General features: G+C 38.5%; 1 protein-coding gene across 1 annotated transcript in view; it reads left to right on the top strand.

Annotated features, from left to right (window-relative positions):
- The window catches only part of MON2 (MON2 homolog, regulator of endosome-to-Golgi trafficking), a 110866-nt gene that overhangs the window by 79368 nt on the left and 6555 nt on the right, over positions 1–24943 (top strand). Inside the window, 9 exon segments of the mRNA XM_006100679.3 lie at positions 3366–3509; positions 4129–4146; positions 4432–4560; positions 5347–5439; positions 5441–5538; positions 16444–16504; positions 17460–17583; positions 20202–20409; positions 24300–24382. Of these exon segments, the coding sequence (XP_006100741.1) occupies positions 3366–3509; positions 4129–4146; positions 4432–4560; positions 5347–5439; positions 5441–5538; positions 16444–16504; positions 17460–17583; positions 20202–20409; positions 24300–24382 (958 nt within the window).

Genomic DNA, 24943 nt, shown 5'->3' with positions numbered 1-24943 from the left:
ATGACATACTAGTGCCTGGTGCAAGGCTTCATGAACATTGAAAGGAAATTAATTAGAAGGTGGCCAGCGGGGCGGGACTGGGCGAGACAGTCTGGACACACTCTGGAGCCAACCTCCCGTGGCCCCTCCCTGGCAGGCTACACCTGGGCCAGCTGCACCTGGGGCAGCACTGCAGCTCAAAGGGCATCTGCAGAGTGAGTGAGGTCCCTCCGGCAGGTGGGTCCCTCGGCCTGGCCTGCGGGGATCGGGCCGAAACTGGCTCTCTGACATCCCCCAAGGGGTCCCAGATTGCAAGAAGGCAGTTCTTGCCCTAACTGGTTTGGCTCAGTGGATAGAGCGTCGGCCTGCGGACTGAAGAGTCCCAGGTTCGGTTCCGGTCAAGGGCATGTACCTTGGTTGCGGGCACATCCCCAGTAAAGGGTGTGCAGGAGGCAGCTGATTGATGATTCTCTCTCATTGATGTTTCTAACTTTCTATCCCTCTCCCTTCTTCTCTGTAAAAAATCAATAAAAATATATTTAAAAAAAAAGAAGGCAGTTCTTGGGTGACATACCCTGGAATCGGGCTCCCTCCTCTCTGGTTCCAGGGTGCGTCACCGGAGTACCGCAGCTGCCAAAGTCACCACAGCTTGGCAGCTCCTGTGTTGAGCATCTGCCCCCTTGTGGTCAGTGAGCATCATAGCTACCAGTTGGAGTGCCTTCCTCTAGTGGTCATTGAGCATCATAGCTACCAGTCAGACAGTCGCTTAGCCTTTTATATATATAGATTAGAATGGAACTAGTACCTGACTATACATGTGTGATCCGTAACCATTTATGTACTGTAAATCATGTTTTCCATTTAACTGATTGCACATATCCAACTGGAATGATGAACATTTGCATATGAAGAATGGTGGTTTCTGCTATATGGCAATACCTCTTATTAGCCTCTGGAAGAAGTCTAGCTGAGCAGTAATTCTTTATCTGTTTAACCCTATTATACAGAGAAACAAATTATTTAGAAACTTAAAATTTAAGAGAATCTGGCATTACAAAAATTTATTGTAGGAATATCAGTTTTCCACAATTGAAATAAAAATAGCTGTTTTTAATTGTAGTGGCGGGGGATGTAGGTTCTCAATAATTACTTTTCCCCCCTTGCTTGATCATGCTCATAAATCACTCATAGACTGCCCTAGAGAGAATGGAAAAGTAATTTTATCAAAAAAGAAAAGAAAAGCCACAGGCCTTGTGGGATGCCTATAATCTACAACTCTCATTCAGATGTTTGATTCAAACTTTTATATATGTGTAGAGGATAAAAATAAAGAAGAAACAACAAATACCAAAAAACTCTCTTCAAGAGAAAAAAGTATATCATTAAAACAAAACAAAACAAAAAAACAGCCTCTGCTTTAGCAATAAGACAATAAGTGGAATCATTCATCCCAGTTACTAGGAATTTGTTCTGAGCTTTGAAAACAACATATACCTTCAACCTGAAACTTAAGAAGCTTTATATTGTTCATTTATATCAATTAATATTTTGCATTGTTAATTTTCACTGTATCTATTACTTGAAAATAATATAATATGGTATTGAACCTGCCACCTTTTGAGAAAGGGGACAACATTCCAACCAACTGAGCCACACCGGCCAGGGCTAGAGAAAATTTTTTTATCATTCAGGTTCTCCATTCACTATTTCTGGCAAAAATAGCTAAATATTGAGACATGGTGTTATTTTTTCACATTGTAATTATGATCTAACTTAGGTATGGGTAGCACTTTGCTTATCCACTTTCTATCTTAGGACAGTTATAGCTAAAGTTTCAGTTACAGCTAAATGGCTATATCTTCTCTGAGAGAAAATGAAACTAATCTATTGTCTGGCAGTTAAAAAGCTACGGATTACATACAAATATAAATGTAAATATCTTTTTAAAGAAATTCCTTAAAAATTTGAATGCTATGAATTTTGACTTAGTATTTTGAGAGTAGAGTGTAGAGTGATCATGTTTTTTTTTTGTTTTGTAGAGCACAGATATATTTTAGGCATTCTATAAGTAATATCATTAAATATTTTTCTTACAGAGATAGATAAACACTCAAACAGGAAAATACGAAAGGTTGAGAGGAAAATACACATTTGTGGCTAGAAAAAAATAAAAACATAAGATTTACTTAAGTACTTTTGACATATTTGAATTGGTAATTAAAACCTGCAATGATAAGATGGGCATTTTATTCTGTTTTATAAAATTATTTGTAGCAATAAGTTTAATTATATTAAAATATTGTAATCTTTAAAATCAAGTCTATATTCAGGTATTTTAGACATTATTAAATATATACTACCCTGCCCTAACCGGTTTGGCTCAGTGGATAGAGCGTCGGCCTGCAGACTCAAGGGTCCCAGGTTCGATTCCAGTCAAGGGCATGTACCTTGGTTGCGGGCACATACCCAGTGGGGAGTGTGCAGGAGGCAGCTGATCGATGTTTCTCTCTCATCGATGTTTCTAACTCTCTATCCCTCTCCCTTCCTCTCTGTAAAAAAAAATCAATAAAATATATTTTAAAATATATATATACTAGAGGCCTGGTGCACAAAAATTTGTGCACTCGGGGGGGAGGGATCCCTCAGCCCAGCCTGCGCCCATTTGCAGTCCAGGACCCTTTGGGGGATGTCCACCTGTCGACTTAGGCCTACTCCCCAGGGGATCAGGCCTAAGCTTGCAGTCAGACATCCTTCTGGCAACCAGGGAGCCCTCGGGGGATGTCCGACTAAAGTCTTAGGCCCCCAAGGGAGCTGTGATGAGGAAGCTGGGGTGACAGAGGAGCCACGCTGTTCTGCCCCACCCGCCCCGGGTCGGGTCGCACACGGGACGCCAGGGCGGGCCGGCGGATCGCTGCTGCCCCAAATATATTTTTTCCATTGATTTTTTAGAGAGAATGAAAGGGGGAGAGGGGTGGGGAGAAAGAAAGAAACATCAACATGAGAGGCACATCAATTGGTTGCCCACCACGTGTGCCCTGACCAGGGCCTGATATTGAACAGCAACTGAGGTATGTGCCCCTGACTGGCAATTGAACCCACACCCCTTCGGTCCGAGGGCAGATGCTCTAACACACTGAGAAACCCAGCCAGGGCAATATTACACTTTTTATTTTTAAAAAGTTTTTAGTTGATTTATACATTTAGCGTATACTTTACTCAATAATAGTTTAAAATAGCTTAAATGTCCTTCAGGGCTTATAAAAGATTGTATGATACATAAAATAGGTCAGTTTTTAAGATTATTTGGTTAAGCAGATGCATGTAACAGTAAAGGACTTAATAGAATTCAGATTATGCATTCTGCTGTTCATATTTTGCTTTTATAGGCCATCTGTGTAGGACCAGAAAACATGCAGATAATGTATCCAGCTATATTTGACCAATTACTGGCATTTGTAGAATTTTCCTGTAAACCTCCACAGTATGGACAACTGGAAACAAAGCACATTGCAAATGCAAAATATAATCAGGTAATTTACTCTAAATTATATTTACTATATAAGATTTTATGGCTTATAAGTACAAGTCAGTTCTACTTAAGAGGAACTCTGATTACCTCAGAAATTTTTCATTCACATATAAACTTTTGTATGTCTGGTAACAGTTTTAACCTAAAAGAAATACTATGTATAGAATCTTTTCTGTGTTTCTTTTTTTCTTGCTTATGATTTTCATTTCCCAAATGGTTTTCTAGGAAGTTTGGCCTTTCATGTTACGCTGTAGTACATCTTCTTCAAAGTTCCTTTCTTGGCTGCCCCAGCCCACTATAAAATGACTTCTAAATCCTTAAGCCTAATCTTTCCTAAAATAGATAACTACAATGCAGAATGACAATATCTGTGTGATTAAATAAAGTCTACTACTGGTGTGAAATTTAGTTGGATTTTACATAGAAGATTTTTATAACCATAATTGGCAAATTTTAACTCTGTTTTGGCTTAGGAGAAAAGTAAATTTCTGAATGCATGCACATGCTGATTTTGTTCACACAACATAAAAATTATAATTTTACATGGTCCGAAAAGTAGTTTTAATGTGTATTAACTCTTTTCATTCTATTTGTCTTGCAACACAATGGAATCACAATAGATCCAACTATTTGCACCGGTGAGTTAAATTTCCTAAAATTGTCCTAACCTATTGACAACAAAGTACATCTTTTCCAGTTCTTGATAGAATGCTCTATGTGCTTTTCACGATAATTTTGATTTTTGCCTGGCTGAAAATTATTATCTCATGAAGTACATATCTCTTTGAAAACTTTGCATGTAATATAATCTGACATAAAACCAAGGCCTGAACTTTAAGACAAAGAAACTTTCTGTTTGAAAGCAATACAATTTCATTTCATCTCATTTATTTTTAATTCCATGTGAAAATATTACTTTGTAGGCGGAATGGGTAGCCTTGAATTATGTACCGTTTGCTGAAAGGTCTTTGGAAGTTGTTGTGGATTTATACCAAAAAACAGCCTGTCACAAAGCAGTGGTGAATGAGAAAGTACTCCAGAATATCATTAAGGTATTTCTTTTAAAAAAAATGTTTATACTTTTATTTGATAATGACAGTATTATTGAAGTAACCCTTTAGATAATAATGTTTTATCATATAATGAAAATACAATTTATATTATTACTTATAGTGACTTTTCTCCAGTGTTCATGGATAATACTTAGAAACCTGTTTATCTGAAGTATGAAGTTTTTAAAATGAAGACTATTAAGTGAATATGCATTAGATTTTTTGCAATTCCTAAATTTTGTCACATAAGACAATGAGTTGAGGGTCCTGTTTCTTAGGATGATACTTCTCCTACTTTGATGTTGAACATTCAGGGAGAAATTCACAATTCAGCCCATTGATTCAATTGATCATGCATAATTTTAATAGTCATTTTTACTTTTCAATTAGAATAGATATACAATGTTATGTTAGTTTCCGGTGTTGACAGTTATTTTAAAAATTCATCTCTTCTTGACTGTGTCCATTCTCCAAAAGCTTATTTCTTGTTTTTTCCTCTGTCTCTCTCTGTCTTCCTCACCCTTCCCCTCTCTCTAAAAATCAATAAAAACCTTTTTTTTAAGTGTTGTTACTTTTTCAGGGTCACTGGAGATAGGATTTAAAAGTATATTTTTCTAGGCAGTAGGATTTGAAGACTATAATGGAGAATTGGTCTTTCTAGAAAATAACATCCTTCTTTAAATGAAATTCCTATGCTATTATTTTTTCTCTTATAATTTTAAAAAAATAAAGTTGTGTGTACAAATTTTAATGAATACTTATCTTAAATTGTCTTTATTTTCACAGACCCTTAGGGTTCCTCTCAGTTTGAAGTATTCCTGCCCTTCTGAAAGCACATGGAAACTGGCAGTATCTTCTCTCCTCAAAGTTCTTTCTATCGGGGCTGCCGGTTGCCCGGCAGCATGCTTCTTCTGGAAAATTTGACAGTATGTGGCCAGAACTAGCCAATACTTTTGAAGACTTTCTTTTTACTAAAAGGTCAGTTAGGACAATCTTTAAAGAAGTGTATACTATGCCTGTAATTGCTTTAAAAATAGTATTTCTAATTATTCATTAAAGTAATTGATTATTGAGAATCATAGCTTATATACAAAGCACAGCTGGATTAGGCATTTATCCATTTAGTACATCATCTGTGAGCAATGGAGATTTTGTACTTTACAATTATTTCGGTAGTAAGATAGGAATCAATATATATAAAAGCCTAAGCAACTGTCCAACTGTTGGACTGTTGGACCGTTCGACAGGTAGCTGTGATGCAGAAGACCACCGGGGGGCAGACGCTCAACGCACAGGCATGGAAACATGGAACAGACTGATGAATCTCAGAGGGAAGGGGGGAGGAGGGAGGGCGTGAAGAGATTAACCAAAGATCTTATATGCATACTAGTGTCCAGGTACATGGATTCGTGCACTGGTAGGGTCCCTCGGCCTGGCCTGTGGGGATAAGGCTGAAATGGGCCTGGTGCACGGATTCGTGCCCCAGTGGCCTGGCCTGCAGGGATTGGGCCGAAACCAGCAGTCCAGACATCCCCCAAGGGGTCCTGGATTACGAGAGGGCACAGGCCAGACCAAGGGACCCCGCCAGTGCATGAATCCATGCACTTGGCCTCTAGTCCAGTGGTCAGCAAACTGCAGCCCCTTGAGTGTGGCTCTTCCACAAAATACCATGTGCGGGCGTGCACATACAGTGCAATTGAAACTTTGTAGCCACACTCAAGGGGCCAAAGAGCCGCATGTGGCTCTTGAGCCGCAGTTTGCCAACCACTGCTCTAGTCCTAGCTAATAAAGAGGGAATATGCTAATTGACCCTCACGCCGTCACAAAGATGGCGGTGCCCGCAGCCAATAGGAGAAAATATGCTAATTGACTGCCCCGCCCTCAAAGATGGCGGCACCCACAGCCAATAAGGAGGGAATATGCTAATTGCTGCCATGCCCTCCAAGATGGTGGTGCCCACAGCCACAAGATGGCGGCAGCCAGTCCCCTCAACCCCACCAGGGCGGCAGGTGTGTGGCAAGGCCGGACCCACCCCCAGGTGGGCCCGGCCACGCTATGCGCCTGCCTCCGGAGTCCCCCAGTCCCCTCAGCCGCCCAGGGCCAGCCCAGGGCGCAGGCAAACTTCAGATGGCGGCTGCCCACCTGCCCAGAGCCCAGAGCTGCCCGAGGCTCAGGTAACCAGGGCCGGCTGAGGCCGGCAGTGGTAGCAGCAGAGGAGCAGAGGTGTGATGGGGCATCGCCTTCCCCTGATCGCCGGGTCACCTCCCGCCCCTGAGGGCTCCTGCACTGTGAGAGAGGGCAGGCCAGGCTGAGGGACCCCCCCTCCAGTGCATGAATTTTCATGCACCAGGCCTCTAGTCTGTATATAAGACTATGTGAATGCATCCTACCATGGTTTTGACTTGATGAAGCCAAGAAGGTCCATTTTTTAAAACCATGCCCATTTGGCATTACACAGAGAAAGCAATTTTAGAAAATCAGTGTTTTACCAGAATAAATATGATCAGTGGCAGTAATGATCAGTTCTTTAATATATTTAGGTTTGGCTGTTCTTAAACAATTAAAAACATAAATACAGTAGTCTCCCTTATCCACGGGGGTACATTCCAAGACTCCCTGAAACCACAGATAGTACCAACCCAATATACTATGTTTTGTCCTGTACATACATACCTATGATAGAGTATAATTTATAAATTAGGCACATTAAGAGATTAACAATAGCTTATAAGAAAAAAGAACAATTACAATAATATACTGAAATAAAAATTAGGTGAATAAGATTTTTTTAAAAGATGGTAGGTTTGGCAAAGAAAAATGGAATTTTCATTGTGTGATATTCAACTGAGGGCATAAGTTAAGGATGCTCTTTTGACCCCTCACTGAGAGTGGGATAATTGGAACACAGACTAAATATTTTGAATAAGGAATCTGCTGCTGTCTATCTAGAGCTGTACTATCCAATGCAGTAGTCACTAGCTGTGGTTAATTAAAATTTTTAACTAAGTAAAATTAAAAGTTCAGTTTAGTCTCACTAGCAAGGATTCAAATTCTTATTGCCATATGTGACTAGTGGCTGCCATGTTGGACAGTGCAGATTATTGAACATTTCCATCCTCATAGAAAGTTCGTTTGGGCAACACTGATCTAAAATGTGACATTTTACTATCAATGAACTTATGTAATAGCTGTGGATAGCCAGGTAGTCTTAAGTTTTACATCTAGTTTTCCTTTTTTTTTTCTACAATGTAATTGTCTTTTGTACTATGATAGTGAAATCCTATGACAATGGAAAATTTTCTATTTTTATATCCTTTCATCATTTTTAAAGCCTATAGAATGATAAACATAGCATACACAGCTATGTAACCTTATAAAATTATTAGCTTGTAATTATTTAAATAATGAATTTGAGGTACTTTGAGAAAAAAAACTACATTAGTACACTGATAATGGTCAGATGAATCCACAACAGAATGATTTAACTGAAGAGATTATGTTTTCTAATGTTGTTATTTAGTAAAAAAAATAGGTATAAACAGGAACAGACTCATAGATACAGAGAACAAACTGATGGTTGCCAGATGGGCATGGAGTTAAGGAGCTGGGTGAAAAAAGTGAAGAGATTAAGTACAAATTGGTAGTTACAAAATAGTCATGGGGATGTAAGTACAGCGTAAGCATATAGTTAATAATCTATAATAATAAAAGCATAATATGCTAATTAGACTAGATGTCCTTCCGTGCTAATTAGACTAGATATCAGGGGCTGCGAGGGAAGCCCGGGTCCCGGATGCCAGAGGGAAGCCCGGGTCCCGGATGCCAGAGGGAAGCCAATGCCGACAGCTGGGGAAAGGAAGGCCTACTCTTGCACGAATTTCGTGCATCGGGCCTCTAGTATTGTAATAACTATGTATAGTGCCAGGTGGGTAATACTAGAATTATGGGGGATCACTTTGTAAAGTATATAAATGTCTAAACACTATGCTATACACCTGAAACTAATCTATATATATAAAAGCTTAAGCGACCATCTGACCTTTTGACCGTCTGACTGGTAGCTCTGACACGCAATGACCACCAGGGGGCAGATGCTCCAACCAGTAGCTATGATGTGCACTGACCACCATGGGGCAGACGCCCAACATAGGAGCTGCTGAGCTGCGGTGACTTGGCAGCTGCAGTTCTCAGGTGACACACCCGGAACCAGAGAGGAGAGAGCCTGATTCCAGGGTGCGTCACCCAAGAACAGCCCTCTCGCAATCCAGGATCCCTCAGGGGATGTCAGAGAGCCGGTTTCAGCCTGATCCCTACAGGCCAGGCCAAGGGACCCCACTGGTGCATGAATCCATGCACTGGGCCTCTAGTATAAAATAATATTGAATGTCAAGTTTAATTGAAAAATTAAAAAGAAAATGCCCTGCCCAGTTTCTCTTAGTGCTTAGAGCAGTGATGGCGAACCTTTTGAGCTCGGCATGTCAGCATTTTGAAAAACCCTAACTTAACTCTGGTGCCATGTCACATATAGAAATTTTTTGATATTTGCAACCATAGTAAAACAAAGACTTATATTTTTGATATTTATTTTATATATTTAAATGCCATTTAACAACGAAAAATCAACCAAAAAAATGAGTTCGCGTGTCACCTCTGACACGTGTGTCATAGGTTCGCCATCACTGGCTTAGAGCATCATTTCTCGGACTGAAGAGTCTCGGGTTTGATTGCCAGTTAAGGGCACATACCTGGGTTGCTGGTTCAATCCCCATCCCTAGTCCCGGTGAGGGCATGTGGGAAGCAACCGATCGATATGTCTCGTTCACATCATCTCTCTCTCTCTCTCTCTCTCTCTCTCTCTCTCTCTCTCTCTCTCTTGTTCTTTCCTCCCCTCTCTAAAAATCAATGGAAAAAATATTCTTAGGTGAGGATTAACTAACTAACTAAATAATTAAAAATGGCAGAGTGCAGAAGGGTTAACTTACATTTTTCTCTGTAAAAGCTTCTCTGATATTTCAGAATTCAAACTGACATATGATTCTAATTTCTGTTTTTGAAAATGGTCAGACTTTGTTTTGCTTTCTTATGTATTTTTCACTTCTAGAAATTTTATTGATACCAATGCAAACATATTCTTTGTATTTGCAGGAAACAAATTATGTTTTTATCTTTAAAATAACACTGAAAATTTTAATTCCTTTGTGGATTCATTGCCCAAATCTTGATGTTAATTTATATAAAACGAGTAGATTTATAAATTTAAACTTTTTCCCTTTTTCTCTAATTATCTGTCTGTGTATGCATGTTGCCTTAATAATAAACTGAATAAGCTTTTTTTTTTAAATTGAAGTAACATTGGTAAATGGTAACATTGGTACATTATGTAAATTTCAGATGTACAACATTACAATTTGTTATCTGTATACATTATAAATAACATGTTCACCACCAAAAATAGTTTCCACCTGTCAGTATACATTTGACCCTTATTAACCATTTTGCCTCCCCCTCCACCTTCTTTCCCCTTTGATAACCACCAGTCTGTTGTCCTTATCTTTGAGTTTGTTTTTGTTTGTTGTTTCTTTTTTTTCTTTACGTTCTATATGAGTGAAATCATACAATTTTCTATCTGACTTACTTTACTTAGCATAATACTCTCAAGTCCATCTGTGTCGTAAAAGGCAATATTTCATCTTTTTTATAGCCAAGTAGTATTCAGGTGTGTGTGTGTGTTTGTGCGTGCGCACGTACCAAATCTTTAGTCATCTGTTGATGAACAGTTTATTTAGGTATCTGTGCTATAGTAAATAATGCTGCAATAAACATGGGGGTACATATATATTTTTGAATTTGTGTTTTCATAATCTTTTTTTAATAGATATTTTTATTGATTTCAGAGAGGAAGGGAGAGGGATAGAGAGATAGAAACATCAATGATGAGAGAGAATCATTGATCAGCTACCTCCTGCATGCCCCCACACTGGGGATCAAGCCCACAACTCAGGCATATGCCCTGACTGGGAATCGAACCATGACCTTTTGGTTCAATCACTGAGCCACACCAGCTGGGCAGTATTCTTCAGACAAATACCTACAAGTGGAATAGCTGGATCATATGGTAGTTCTATTCCTAATTTCTTTTAGGAACCTCCATTACTGTTTTCCATAGTGATTGCACCAATTTACAATCCCAGTATCCTATATAATAAAGCAGTAATATGCAAATTAACCATCACACCCTTGCACAAGATGGCCACCCCCATGTGGTCAAAAGATGGCGGCCACAAGATGGTCAGCAGGGGAAGGCAGTTGTGGGCGACCAGGCCAGCCGGGAGGGCAGTTAGGGGTGACCAGGCCAGCAGGGGAGGGCAGTTGGGGGCGACTGGGCCAGCAGGGGAGCAATTAGGCGTCGATCAGGCTGGCAGGAGAGTGGTTAGGGCGTGATCAAGCTGGGAAGCAGAAGCGGTTAGGGGCAATCAGGCAGGCAGGCAGGCAAGCGGTTGGGAGCCAGCAGTCCCGGATTGTGAGAGGGATGTCTGAGGGGTCCCAGATTGGAGAGGGTGCAGACTGGGCTGAGGGACACCGGACACCCCCCCCCCCCCCCAGTGCATGAATTTTGTGCACTGGGCCTCTAGTCAAGGTATAAGTGTTCCCTTTTCTCCACATCCTCTCTAACACTTATTTCTTATCTTTTTGATAATAGCTATTTTAACAAATATGAGGTGATATCTCATTGTGGTTTTGATTTGTATTTCCCTAATAATTAGTGATATTGTACATCTTTTCATATATTTGTTGGCCATTTCTATGTCTTTCTTGGAAAAATGTCTATTCAGATCCTCTGCTCATTTTTTTTAATCAGCTTGTTTTTGTTGTTGTTGAGTTGTATGAGTTCATGATATATTTTGCATGTTAACCCCTTATCAGAAATATCATTTGAAAATATCTTCTTCCATTTAGTTGTTTGCTCTTTTGTTTTGTTGATGTTTTCCTTTGCTGTGCAGAGGCTTTTAGTTTGTAGTTTTATTTGTTTATTTTTGTTATTATTACCCTTGCTATTGAGGTCAAATCCACAAAAATGTTGCTAGCTGATGTCCAGGAGCTTAGCACCCATGTTGTATTCTATGTAGCATATAGTTTCAGGTCTTACATCAGTCTTTCATCCATTTTGAGTCAATTTTTGTGTATGATGTAAGACATTTTCATTCTTTTTTTTTTTCTTTTTTCTTTTTTTTTAAATATATTTTTTATTGATTTTTCACAGAGAGGAAGGGAGAGAGATAGAGAGAGTTAGAAACATCGATGAGAGAGAAACATTGATCAGCTGCCTCTTGCACATCCCCCACTGGGGATGTGCCCGCAACCCAGGTACATGCCCTTGACCGGAATCGAACCCGGGACCTCTCAGTCCGCAGGCCGACGCTCTATCCACTGAGCCAAACCGGTTTCGGCAGACATTTTCATTCTTTTACATGTGGTTGTCCAGTTTTCCCAACACTATTTTATGAAGAGACTTTACTTTCTTCATTGTATGTTCTTGGCTCCGTTGTTGTAATTTAGCTGTCTGTATATGTGTTTTATTTCTGGGCTCTCAATTCTGTTCCATTGGTCTATATGTCTGTTTTTCTGTCAATACCATGCTGTTTTGATTACTCTTGCTTTGTAGACTAGTTTGAAAACAGGAGTGTGATACTTCTGGCTTAGTTCTTTTTACTCAGGATTGTTTTGGCTATTTAGAGTCTTTTGTAGGTCCATACAAATTTGAGGATGTTTTTGTTCTATATCTGCGAAAAATGCCATGGATATTTTGATAGGGATTTCATTGAGTCTGTAGATTGCTTGGGCATTTTTTTTAATACATATTTTTATTGATTTTTTACAGAGAGGAAGGGAGAGGGTTAGAGAGTTAGAAACATCGATGAGAGAGACATCGATCAGCTGCCTCCTGCACACTCCCCAGTGGAGATGTGCCCACAACCAAGGTACATGCCCTTGACCGGAATCGAACCTGGGACCCTTGAGTCCGCAGGCCAATGCTCTATCCACTGAGCCAAACTGGTTAGGGCAATATGGGCATTTTAACATTGTTAATTCTTCCAATTGCTGAGCATGGGCTATCTTTCCATTTTTTATGTCTTCAATATTTTTCATTAATATCTTTTATTTTCAGGGTACAGGACTTTCACCTCCTTTGTTAAATAATATTCTTCAGTATTTTATTCTTTTTGTTGCAATTGTAAATGAGATTCTTGATTTCTCTTTCTGATAGTTTGCTAGTGTATAGAAACACAACAGATTTTTACATATTGATTTTATACCCCACAACTTTACTATATTCATTTACTATTCCTAATAGTTTTCGGGTGTAGTCTTTAGGATTTTCTATATAAAATCATGGCATCCACAAATAGTTTTACTTCTTCTTTTCCAATTTGGATGCCTTTTATTTCTTTTATTGCCTAACTAGAGGCCCAGTTCACGAATTGGTGCACGGGTGGGGTCCGGCAGACCTGCCCCCGGTGAGTGGGGCCAGCTGGGGGGAGGGGCCATGGGCGGTTGGCCGGCCTGCCCCACCCCCTGGTCAAGATCCCAGTCTAGGGGACAATTTGCATATTAGCCCTTTATTATATAGGATTGCTCTGGCTAGGCCTTTCAATACTGTTTTGAACAAAAGTGGCAAGAGTGGGCATCTTCGTCCTGTTCTTGATCTTAAAGAAAAAGCTTTCAGTTTTTCACCATTGCTATGATGTTAGCTCTAGGTTTGCCATATCTAACCTTTATTATGTTAAGGTACTTTACTTATACATTTTATTGAAAGTTTTTTTGATAAATGGATGTTGAATCTTTTAAGATGTTTTTTCTACATCTAATGAGATGATCGTATGATTTTTATTCTTCATTTTGTTAATGTGGTGTGTCATGTTGATTGATTTGAAGATATTGAACCATCCCTACTTCTCTTGGAATAACTTGAACTTGATCATGGTGTGACTTTTTTTTTTGTGGTTACCATGAAGCTTATATAACACCTTATAGAGAAAAGAGTCATTTTTCTTCTAATAGCGTATTATCTTCATTTGCCTATACAAGTTTTGTTCCTTTCCTCCTCCCCTTTTATGTTTTTGTTGTCACAAATTATCCCTTTTTATCATGTATATTCACTATCAAATTGAAGTAGCTATTTTTTTTAATCCTCTTTTTCCCTTTAACCTTCATGCTATAATTGTCTAACACTCTAGTCTGTGATAGAGTTAGAATTTTCTGATTCTATCACCTTACTCAAAGTTTGGTATACTTCTGTGTTTTTTTTATTTACAGTAGAACAGCTCCCTTCAACATTTCTTACAAGCCAAGGATGTGGTGAACTCCTTCAGTATTTTCTTTGTTGTTTTTGTTTTTGTCTGAGAAAGTCCTCATTTCTTCTTCATATCTGAAAGATAACTTGGCTGGTTATATGGTTGTCTGGCAGTTTTTATCTTTCACTATTTTGAGTATGTCATTCCATTATCTGACCTGTAAAGTTTCTGCTGAGAAATATGATGAGAGCCTGAAGGGGGTTACTTTATAAGTTACTGTCTTTTCTTCCCTGAATGCTTTAAGAATTCTTATTTTACCATTGACTTAAGACAGTTTTAATATAACGTGTCTTGGAGACTAGAGACTGGGTGCACAAAATTTGTGAACTGGGGAGGGGGGTGTCCCTCAGCCCAGCCTGCACCCTCTCCAATCTGGGACCCCTCGGGGGATGTCCACAGGGATCGGGCCTAAACCGGCAGTCGGACATCCCTCTCACAACCCGGGGCTGCTGGCTCCCAACAGCTCGCCTACCTGCCTGCATGATTGATTGCCCCTAACCACTTCTGCCTGCCAGCCTGATCATCCCCTAACCACTCCCCTGCCGGCCTGATCGATGCCTAACTGCTCCCCTGCCGGCCCAGTCGCCCCCAATTGCCTCCCCTGCTGGCCTGGTCGCCCCTAACTGCCCTCCCCTGCAGTCCTGGTTCCCCCCAACTGCCCTCCCTCCCCTGTAGGCTCGGTTGCCCCCAACTGCCCTCCCCGACCAGCCTGGTCGCTCCTAACTGCCCTTCCCTGCAGGCCTGGTCACCCCCAACTGCCCTCCCCTGCTGCCCTGGTCCCCTCAACTGCCCTCTCCTGCTGGCCCACTCTCCCCAACTGCCCTCTCCTGCAGGCCTGGTCGCCCACAACTTCCCTCCCTGCCGGCCATCTTGTGCCCACATGGGTGCGGCCATCTTGTACAAGGATGTGACAGTCAATTTGCATATTACCTCTTTATTATATAGGATAATTAGATGTTCTATTAGCTTCTTGTGGTTGTATGTCCAGTTCCTTCCCCAAAATTAAGTTCTTATCTATTAAATGGCTCTCTGTTCCCGTCTCCTTCACTTCTCCTTCTGGGATACCCATTATCCTATGTTGCCCATTCTAACAGACTCGGATAGCTTTTGTAGAGTTATTTCATTTTTTACAAATCTTGGTTCTCTTCCACCTGAATTATTTATAAATTTCTTCAAGCTCACTAATTTTCTCTTCCATATAGTCTGTTCTATTTCCAGTGCTTTCTAATGCATTCTTCATCTTATTTATTGAGTTCTTTAGCACTAGAATTTCTATTTCGTTCTTTTTTACTTTATTATTTTTAATATATTTTTATTGAGTTCAGAGAGGAAGGGAGGGGGAGAGAGAAAGAGACATCATTGATAAGAGAGAATCATTGATCGGCTGCCTCCTGCATGCCCCACACTGATTGAGCCTGCAACCCGGGCATATCCCCTTGACTGGAATCAAACCTGTGACACTCGCAAGCTGATGCTCTATCCACTGAGCAAAACCAGCTAGGGCTAGGTGTGTGTATTTTAATACCTGTAAAAGGTAAACCAAATAATACCATATATAGCAAAAATAGCCCAAAATACAAAATAATATACTATACCCCTAAACCTAAACATAATAATACTGTTTTTACATTTAAAATATAAAATAGAATAATTTAGGCTCAAACATCAAATAAGTCTAGGTTTGAATTGTGGCCTTTATTTATAGTGTGTTTGTTTTTCGTCATATTACTAGCCATTCTAAGCTTCAGTTTCCTCTTCTGTCAGTTACATGATAATATTACTACATGTGGTTACTGTGGGAACATAGGAGATAATACAAATAAAGCTGTTAGTACAGTGTGGAGCTCCCTAGTTTTAGCTGTCATTATTGTAATAATCATTACCATCCTATTCTCAGCTATTCTTGAGTAATTAATATTTTATTATTCCATAAGATTAATATCATTTTACTGCTCATTCTTAATAAGAGCCACAGGATCTAGAATTCACCTTGGTTCTCTCAGAACTATCCATTTCTTCTGGTCTTGCTGGAATAATGTTCTGCTTTAGAAAGTCTGAATCAATCCTCTTCTTTTCAGATGTTGTCTATCCTTTATTGTAAAGATCTTTAATATATTGGATTTGTTACAAATTAATGATTAATGGAGAGTCTCTGAGTGAATAATTCAACAACTTGACCAAGGCTTTCTTAAATCATTGGCAATATAAGGAAATTGCAGTATTGTCACAGTGGTCATTTTTGCTGTAGCCACAGATGATAATATCTTTACTTTTCCTTGTTTTTACAATCCTAATACTGAAAGTAGTGTAGTTCTACAGATTTTATTTAGTTCAGGATTGGGCCAAGTATTTTTGTAGCTGGAATTTTATGTTTGTAACTAGTCGTTTATACTAATGACTTTAATTAATAATACTGTTCTTTTAAATAAATGGTAATGTCCCAACCTGGGTGAAAATAAAATTTTTTCCATTTGTATTTTCAGAGAATATTTTACCTTTAAAAATCAAGTGTTTTGTTTTATTTTTTTAGCATACCTCCGGATAACCTTTCTATTCAAGAATTTCAAAGAAATGAAAGTATTGATGTTGAGGTGAGGAAGCTATTTAAAAGATTTGTCTGTAACTATTTGTGAAAACCACATTGTAGAAATGTTAAAACTGTAAAATTGCTCAAAAAAATAAAGTGAAGTAATAGATTAAACTTAAACCAAAAGCATGAAAACTCTCAAAGAGGTTAAAGGTTAAATTTAAAGCATTGAAAATTTTTAAATGACTTCCTTATATTTGTTAGCTTTACACTGAGTGTATGTTTTCTACTTAGGTGTGTCCATTTAATAATTTTAAAAGCAGTTCATTCAGTAAAATTCATTAGTCAGCAAGTATTTTTTAAGGCTTATTACAGTTTAATGAACAAATCAGATGTTTGTAGTTGAAATTGATCAATGAGTTGCTTAGATTTCTCTCATTTTTAACCATCCATAGATGACCTTTAGCATTCTTAAATGAGTTTTAAAGAATATATTTTGTTGAATATAAATGGAGTTTAAAGTAGTAGTTTTTGGTTGTGGATGTGTGTGTGTGTGTGTGTGTGTTTTATTCTTTAAATAGGATAGGGAACTTTAAGTAAATAAAATCAAATACTTTAAAGTGTACATAAAAAGCATAAGCATCATCAGATAGATACAAAATACTGCCTTTTGTCCAGTTACTATATTAAAAGTCTTGTAAACTTTTCTTTAAAAATTTCTTCAAAAGGCAAAAATAGTATATGATATATTAGAAGTAAGATCAACATTTAGTAAAATTGTTGCATAGTAAACAGTTTATAGTATTGCCTACTTCGTGATAAAGTTATTTACTAAGACGGGGGGAAGCTGACTAGTCATCCTCTATATTAACCTTAAAATGTTTGTGTACTTCTATTAAAGGAGATTCTTTACGTGATTTTTTTTTACATAAAATTTAAATCTTACATTACAAATTGTCATTTGAGTCATTCTTCTTCAAGAAAAAAAAATGCATTTGAATTTGCCTCTATTGTTTTAGGTAGTTCAGCTTATCAGCACTGAGATACTACCTTATGCCAATTTTATTCCTAAGGAATTTGTTGGTCAGATAATGACCATGCTTAATAAGGGCTCAATACATTCTCAGTCATCTTCATTTACAGGTATGTTATTTCAGTTATTTTTAAAAATATTAATAGGTATATAAATATTTTTGAAGAAGCTTTATGTAAAAATGTTAACTCCTATGATTGTGGTAAATGTAAATGGGTAAGGTAATTTTTATGAATGTGATTTAGAGCTTTAAGCTTTACGAGGGGGAAATGTGGTAAATATTCTGTGAATTATATGCAATGAATTAATTGCAAAACACTTAAGGAATCCACTTAAGTCTTTCAGGCTGACACGTTTCCAGTTTTGTGAAGTCATGGATTATTGGGAGGTAATAAGTGTATATTCTGCCACTTAGTAGTTGGCTAACTTTTCTAAGTTTGAGTTTTGTCATCTGTAAAGTGAAGATATTAATACCAACCTCTCTGGACTATAAATTTCAGAGTTAGTCCATTAAAAAAATAGATACCTTGACATTAAAGAAACTAACATTTAGTGAATACTGCTTACTATGTATAGGGTTTTATGCCAGAATATTAATCCCGCATCTCACAATATTTCTGTGAGGACAAGTTCCATCACATTATAGAAAGGAAAATGGGTTTAAAAAGCTTGAAAAAAATTGCCCACAATCTTAAGGCTGGTGGCCAAAATTCATTCTTAAAAAGAACTACATGCTCCTTTTGATTATATCATGCTGCCTTACTGGGAGATGATATATAAGTTGCCTTTTGCTGTTATTTCTCTTCTAAACCTGTGCTTAAATGTTAAATGTAACAGTGGCATCATTTTTCTGTGAGACGATTAAAAAATAGTAAAAATGTGCCATGAATATCTATCCTTAATCCCCAGAATTTACCAGAGCCATGACTAATTTCTACTAAGCTGAACACTTTAAAGAGCATATATGTGTGCAGCTTGACCACTAGATGTCTCTCATGTTGCTTACTTCACAAACTAGTTTTTTTTTCCTAGCCCAGACAGTTTTAAAAACTGATCTGTTCATACACATGAGAACCTCAGAGAAAAAATCTTAAAGTCCATTTATCTTAATGTGATCACTTTTATTATTGAGTGCATAAAAATTGTAGATACATTTTTATAAAATACACATTAAGAACAATCTTTATAATCACTAGATACAAATATTCTAGACTAAATATGGACTACTGAGTTACAATGTATGCTTTTTTAGTAGTTTTCTCATGATGTCTCTTGCCATTTATACTATTTTTAAAAATTCTTTTCTATTTTTATTGATTGCAGAGAGAGGAAGGGAAAGGGAGAGCAAGATAAAACATCAGTGATGAGAGAAAATCATTGATCGGCTGCCTCCTGCACACCCCTTACTGGGATTGAGCCTGCAACCCAGGCATGTGCCCTGACTGGGAATTGAAGTGGTTCTCAACCTTCCTAATGCCGTGACCCTTTAGTACAGTTCCTCATGTTGGGGTGACCCCCAACCATAAAATTACTTTCGTTGCTACTTCATAACTGTAATTTTGCTACTGTTATGAATCGTAATGTAAATATCTGATATGCAGGATGTATTTTCAGAGGTCGCGACCCACAGGTTGAGAACCGCTTTTCATGGGTTGAAGCTCAATCACTGAGCCATACCAGCTGGGTCCATTTATACTATTAAATGTATCTGATAAGGTACATGGACATTCTTCCAATGACTGCCATAGGAAACAGACTTCTCAGCTTTGCCCTTGAGTGTTCCTTAAACACACATATACTGCTCTTTCTTGCTAAATAAGACCAATCTGTAAACACAGAGGATCCAGTGATCGTTTTTGGTCTTCTGCTCTTAAGTATGATCTGACAGCCAAAGCTCACAGACATTTGAGGAAATTCTTCAACATGAAAGAGAAAGACCAAAACAAATGAAGAGGGTCAAAAGAAACTGGGAGGAAAGAGGTAATGCGGAGTCATAGAAAACATTTTTTTAAAAGAAAAGCACAATTATTGTAATTAGGATGCTCAAAGAGATAAGTGCTTTTACATCCATGAAACAAGAAAAATGTTATTAAAAGGGAACAATTAGAACATTAAAAGAGGGCATAGAAACTAAAATGTTGTGGCTGAAATAAGTTCAATGAAGGGTTGGAAGAAAAATTAATGAAATAACCTAAAAAGTATAGCAAAGACAAAAAAGAAGAAATAAATAAAATGAATAAAGAGGTCTAACATCTGACAATAGGTCTTCCATAAAGAAAACAGAAAAGCTAGGAGAGAAAATTCTCAAAGAAACAATTTGAAATAAATCTCCAGATTAAAAGTGGTCATTCAGGACCCAGAACAGTGAAAAAGGACCCACAATAAAGCATGTCATCATGAAATATCAAAACATTCGGTAATAAAGAGAAGTTCCTAAAAGATTTCAGAAAGAAAAGTAAAAAGTTCTACATAAAAGAGTTGTATGAAAATGACACATGGGAGCCTGGGCCGGTGTGTTCAGTGGTTAGAGCATCAGCCCAAGCACCGAATGTTCTCAGGTTTGATTCCCAGTCAAGGGTACGTGGGTTTGCTCCCCTGGCCCAGTTGGGGTGTGTGCAGGAGGCAACCAATCAATGTGCCTCTCCCACATTCAGGGGAAAAATCATATATATAAATTTGCTAAGAGTTGTATTTAACCTTTTATTAACCATCAAAAATTATTTTACAGAAGCAGAGATTGATATTCGTTTGAGAGAAGAATTTTCTAAAATGTGTTTTGAAACATTGCTCCAGTTTTCCTTCAGTAATAAAGTCACAACGCCTCAAGAAGGCTACATCTCACGAATGGCACTCTCAGTGCTTTTAAAGAGGTCTCAAGATGTACTACATCGCTATATAGAGGATGAAAGATTAAGTGGTAAATGCCCTCTTCCAAGGTATATATTTTATTAAAGAAGGAAATATGCTATTATAGTTATTCATAATAAAAAAAACTCTGAAAAGTGTTTTCATAAGTGATCTGAACTTCACCTGAGGCTGTTTCTAATTTGATGTTTTCCATACAATCTAAATATAAGTTTTGCTGCTGATATACTAATGTTTTATTAAGGGATGCTTTTTCAGTACCAACTTACCTTTTTGAATTTGAAAAACAAAATTGAATTCTGAAAGTTTTTTTTCTTCTAAAGGATTTCTGAATAAGGGCTTATAAATCTACATGAGCACATGATTGTAGATCTCTCTGGAGAGAAAATAATAAATTATGCTCCTACTTTGGTTCATAGTTATTTCTAGGTTTCTCTGTAAGTCAGCTAGCCATATCTTAGATCTTCTTTTATCTAATTTGCTTATTTAAATCCTTGTACCTAAACTGATTTATTTCTCATTTAGCCATACTATTATAGTGGAGGGGTCTCAGGGGCTTTCTGTTAAGCTCAGGCTAATCAAAGTCAGAGTATATGATCAAAAGTCATAAAAAATGCATAAATTTGGGCTGTATTGCCAATCTACTTTTTGATGGGGAAGTTAGAGTTAAGGCAAAGCAAATGAAGTAAGTAAAATAATATTGGAAGATGAAGTTATTAAAGTTAGGAAAGAGGAAATGTGGTCCCATTTCCTAAGGTAGTATTAGAGAGGTAAATCACTAGCCCTAAATCTTTGTGCACATTCTTATTTACTTAAAATAAATTTTTGGAGTTAGAAATTACCTGTCAAAAGATATAGACATTTTAGAAGCTTTTGATATGTATTACAAATTGCCTACCAGAGATTTCTGCCAATTTACATTCTCCGAGGAGTATATGAATGTCCTTTTCTTCAATGTTTAGCATTTTAGAATTATTTGCCAGTTTATTATTTATTTTATTTTTCAAATTTGATGAATGAAAAATAGTCACAGTAATTAACTGTACTATTTTTGAATTATCAATCCTTCTTAGCCATTGTATTTCTTTTAGGATTCACTGTATTTTTAATTTATAGGGCATAAAAATTATACCTCCCCATATTCAGATTTATCTATCTATGCCCTTTATATACAACTAGAGGCCCAGTGCACAAATTTGTGCATGGTGGGGTCCCTTGGCCTGGCCGGCGATTGGGGCAGATTGGGGCCGGCCGGCTGCGGGGAGGGACCACAGGAGGATGGTCAGCTACAGGAGGTTGGCCAGCTGTGGGAGGTTGGCTGTGAGAGCGCACTGACCACCAGGGAGCAGCTCCTGCATTGAGTGTCTGCCCCCTGGTGGTCAGTGCTCATCATAGTGACCATTCTACTGGTCGTTTGGTCGCTTAGGCTTTTATATATATAGACTAGTTGCCCAGTGCACGAAATTCGTGCATGGGGGGGGGTTCCCTCAGCCCAGCCTGCACTCTCTCCAATCGGGGACCCTTTGGGGGATGTCCGACTGCCGGTTTAGGCCCGATCCCTGTAGGATCCCTGTAGGATTGGGCCTAAACCGGCAGTCAGACATCCCTCTCACAATCTGGGACCGCTGACTCCTAACGGCTCACCTGCCTGCCTGCCTGATTGCCCTCTGCCTGCCTGCCTGATAGCCCCTAACCTCTCTGCCTGCCTGCCTGCCTTCCTGATCGCCCCTAACTGCCCTCCCCTGCCGATCTGATCTCGCCCCCAACTGCTCTCCCTGCCGGCCTGATCTTGCCTCCAACTGCCTCTGCCTGCCTGATCGCCCCTAACTGCCCTCCCCTGCCAGCCTGGTTGCCCCCAACTGCCCTCCCCTGCTGGCCTGATCTCACCCCCAATGGCCCACTCTGCCTCGACCCCCACCACCATGGCTTTGTCCGGAAAGAAGTTGGACATCCAGAAGATGGCCGGTCGACCCAGTCTAATTAGCATATTACCCTTTTATTAGTATAGATAGATTATATAGGATAGGATTGCTTAAATGGGGGAGGAGGAAGGCCTTTTTGATCAGGAGGAGATGCTCTTAGCAGATAAAAATACATAATCCCTATATCTGGACTGATAGCCAGCCATATGCACTATACTGCCAAACCATTCATTAAAAAATTGAACTGCTTTCTTACACCTTACACCAAACAGCTGTTGCCCTTAAAACCCCTCCTCAGCCCCCACCTTAGGTTCTGCTTTCGCATTTCACCCAGATTAGGTTCTGATTGGACAGTTTCTATGCCAGTCAGTGTCAAAAGCTCCGCCTCCTAGGCAGCCATTGGCTGCTCACAGTTCACCCAGAATTGGTTCTTATTGGTCAGTTTCTATGCCTGTCAGCATCTCTGGACCTATCTCCAGGCCTGATCAGAGAGGCGGGGCTGCTGGCAAAGCCCAGAGAGAAAGAGAGAGGCAACGGCTAATCAACAGCTGCCATAGAGGCTGCGGATCAGACCCTGCCTCTCTCTCTGGGCCTCTCTCTGGGCCTGATCTGCAGCCCCCTCGGCAGTCAGTTGCTGGGTCGCCACACCCGCAGCAGCGGCAGTCATCATGGCAACCCAGCACTGACCACAGGACTGACTTCCAGTCGGTTGTGCCTTCGGTTGTTACAGACCCTGGGTTTTTATATATTAGGATAGCATTCCAAAGACAGGTATTAGTAACGTGGTTATAGTCATCATTGAAATTGATTTATCAAAATTGATCTCTGAAATACATTGGAGAGCAGTAATAAAGTTGCTTTGCTTGGACTGTTTTTATTTATTAGATTACAACCTTATTTGGTTTCAAAATTAACTTGCCCTTCATTTTTAAATATTTTGTGTTTATCCTATTACTTTTCAATTGAATATTAGTTATATATTAGGAAAATCTTATCTGTAGAATGAAAACACAGACTCATACCTGGAATCGGGTTGGGGTGCTGTTAATACTATAGCAGAAGAGCTTTATTTCATAGGGAGAAAGAAGGGACGCAAGCTACTTTTGTTGATCCTTTGCTGCAAGTTCATTCTTCATTGCTGATGTCTCCAAATAGTACCATCTTAGGAACTGATTTTGAGCATGTTATTTGTTGTATTGGAATGTTAACTATGCATTATTGTAATTTTAAACTTACTTTTAACAGCGTGATAAAATATGTGCTAGGAGTTAATAGTAGTCTATATTTCCATTTAATCTTTGGCAAATCCTTTTTAGTACTAATTAGTTAAAATAAATACACCTTTCACAGAGAAGTTTTAAAAGCACACATTATAAAATGTTTTAATTTTAAGTAGTTACATGAAATAGCTTACAAATAAATTTAGATTTGCACGAATAGATTGCCTCTCCCCCTTTTTTAAATTGATAACTAATGGTAAGAACTATATATCTTACTAGAGGCCTGGTGCACGAAAATTCATGCACTTTGGGGGGTCCCTCAGCCCAGCCTGCGCCCTCTCACAGTCCAGGACCGCTCACAGGATGTCTGATTGATGGCTTAGGCCTGCTTCCCCTGGGGAGTGGGCCTAAGCTGTTAGTTGAACATCCTTAGCACTGCCACGGAGGCAGGAGAGGCTCCCGCCAAGTGCCAGCTTCTGGCTGAGCAGTGCTCCCCCTGTGGAAGCACACTGACCATCAGGGGGCAGTTCCTGCATTGAGCGTCTGCCCCCTGATGGTCAATGCGCATCATAGCGAACAATTGTTCCCGGTCATTCCACTGTTAGGGTCAATTTGCATATTACCCTTTTATTATATAGGATTTGCACACTGAAGTACATGTTAATAAAATGATTTTTCTTTCATAAGAATTTAAAATTAACATTAACTTTGCATTATACTCCATTTTTCCCAAAGTCCATTTAGTTGTATAAACACAGTAAAAAACACACATGCATATGTTAAAATCTTAATGGAAATAATTTCTCATTTCTTTTTTAGGCAACAAGTAACAGAAATCATATTTGTTTTAAAAGCAGTTAGTACTCTCATTGATTCACTTAAGAAAACTCAGCCTGAGAATGGTAAGTGCTTAGAAACTCAGTTATTCTAAACTCATAACGTTTATGTTCTATTTGTAATGTACTTTTGTATTATTATTAAGTTAACTGAATTTTAGGAACATAACAGCTATTAGACTTTCTTTTCTCTGGTCTTTATGACAGTTAAGCATCAGCCCATTAAGATGTCAATTAAGTAAAATTTATTTTTAATGTTTTGTCTTCATGTTAAAACAACTATTTGGCTGACTTTTTTTTTTTTTAAAGTAAATTGGTCTGAATTCAGGGTGTTGCATGGACAATTCATATTTTGTGTATTTTTAATATAGAACATCATTGACTTTTTCTAGTATGGGGAAGCTTCTATTCTGCATTTGTACTGATTTACTGTAGATATATCAACTGTATAAATAACTATGAATCATTTTTATAGTCCTTTCTCATTTATTTTCCCTTTCTGTTACTTATTCCTGTCCAATCTGTTCTTCACATTATGGCCAGAAATGACTTTTCCAAAAATATATTCAACATTTATTTTCCATCTTGTAAACAAACAAAAAATCTTTTTTTAAAACTTACTATCGC

Source organism: Myotis lucifugus, unplaced genomic scaffold, assembly GCF_000147115.1.
Source record: "Myotis lucifugus unplaced genomic scaffold, Myoluc2.0 scaffold_323, whole genome shotgun sequence".
In the NCBI taxonomy this organism is placed as follows: Eukaryota; Metazoa; Chordata; class Mammalia; order Chiroptera; family Vespertilionidae; genus Myotis; species Myotis lucifugus.
This window is presented reverse-complemented; position numbering and strand designations above follow the sequence as displayed.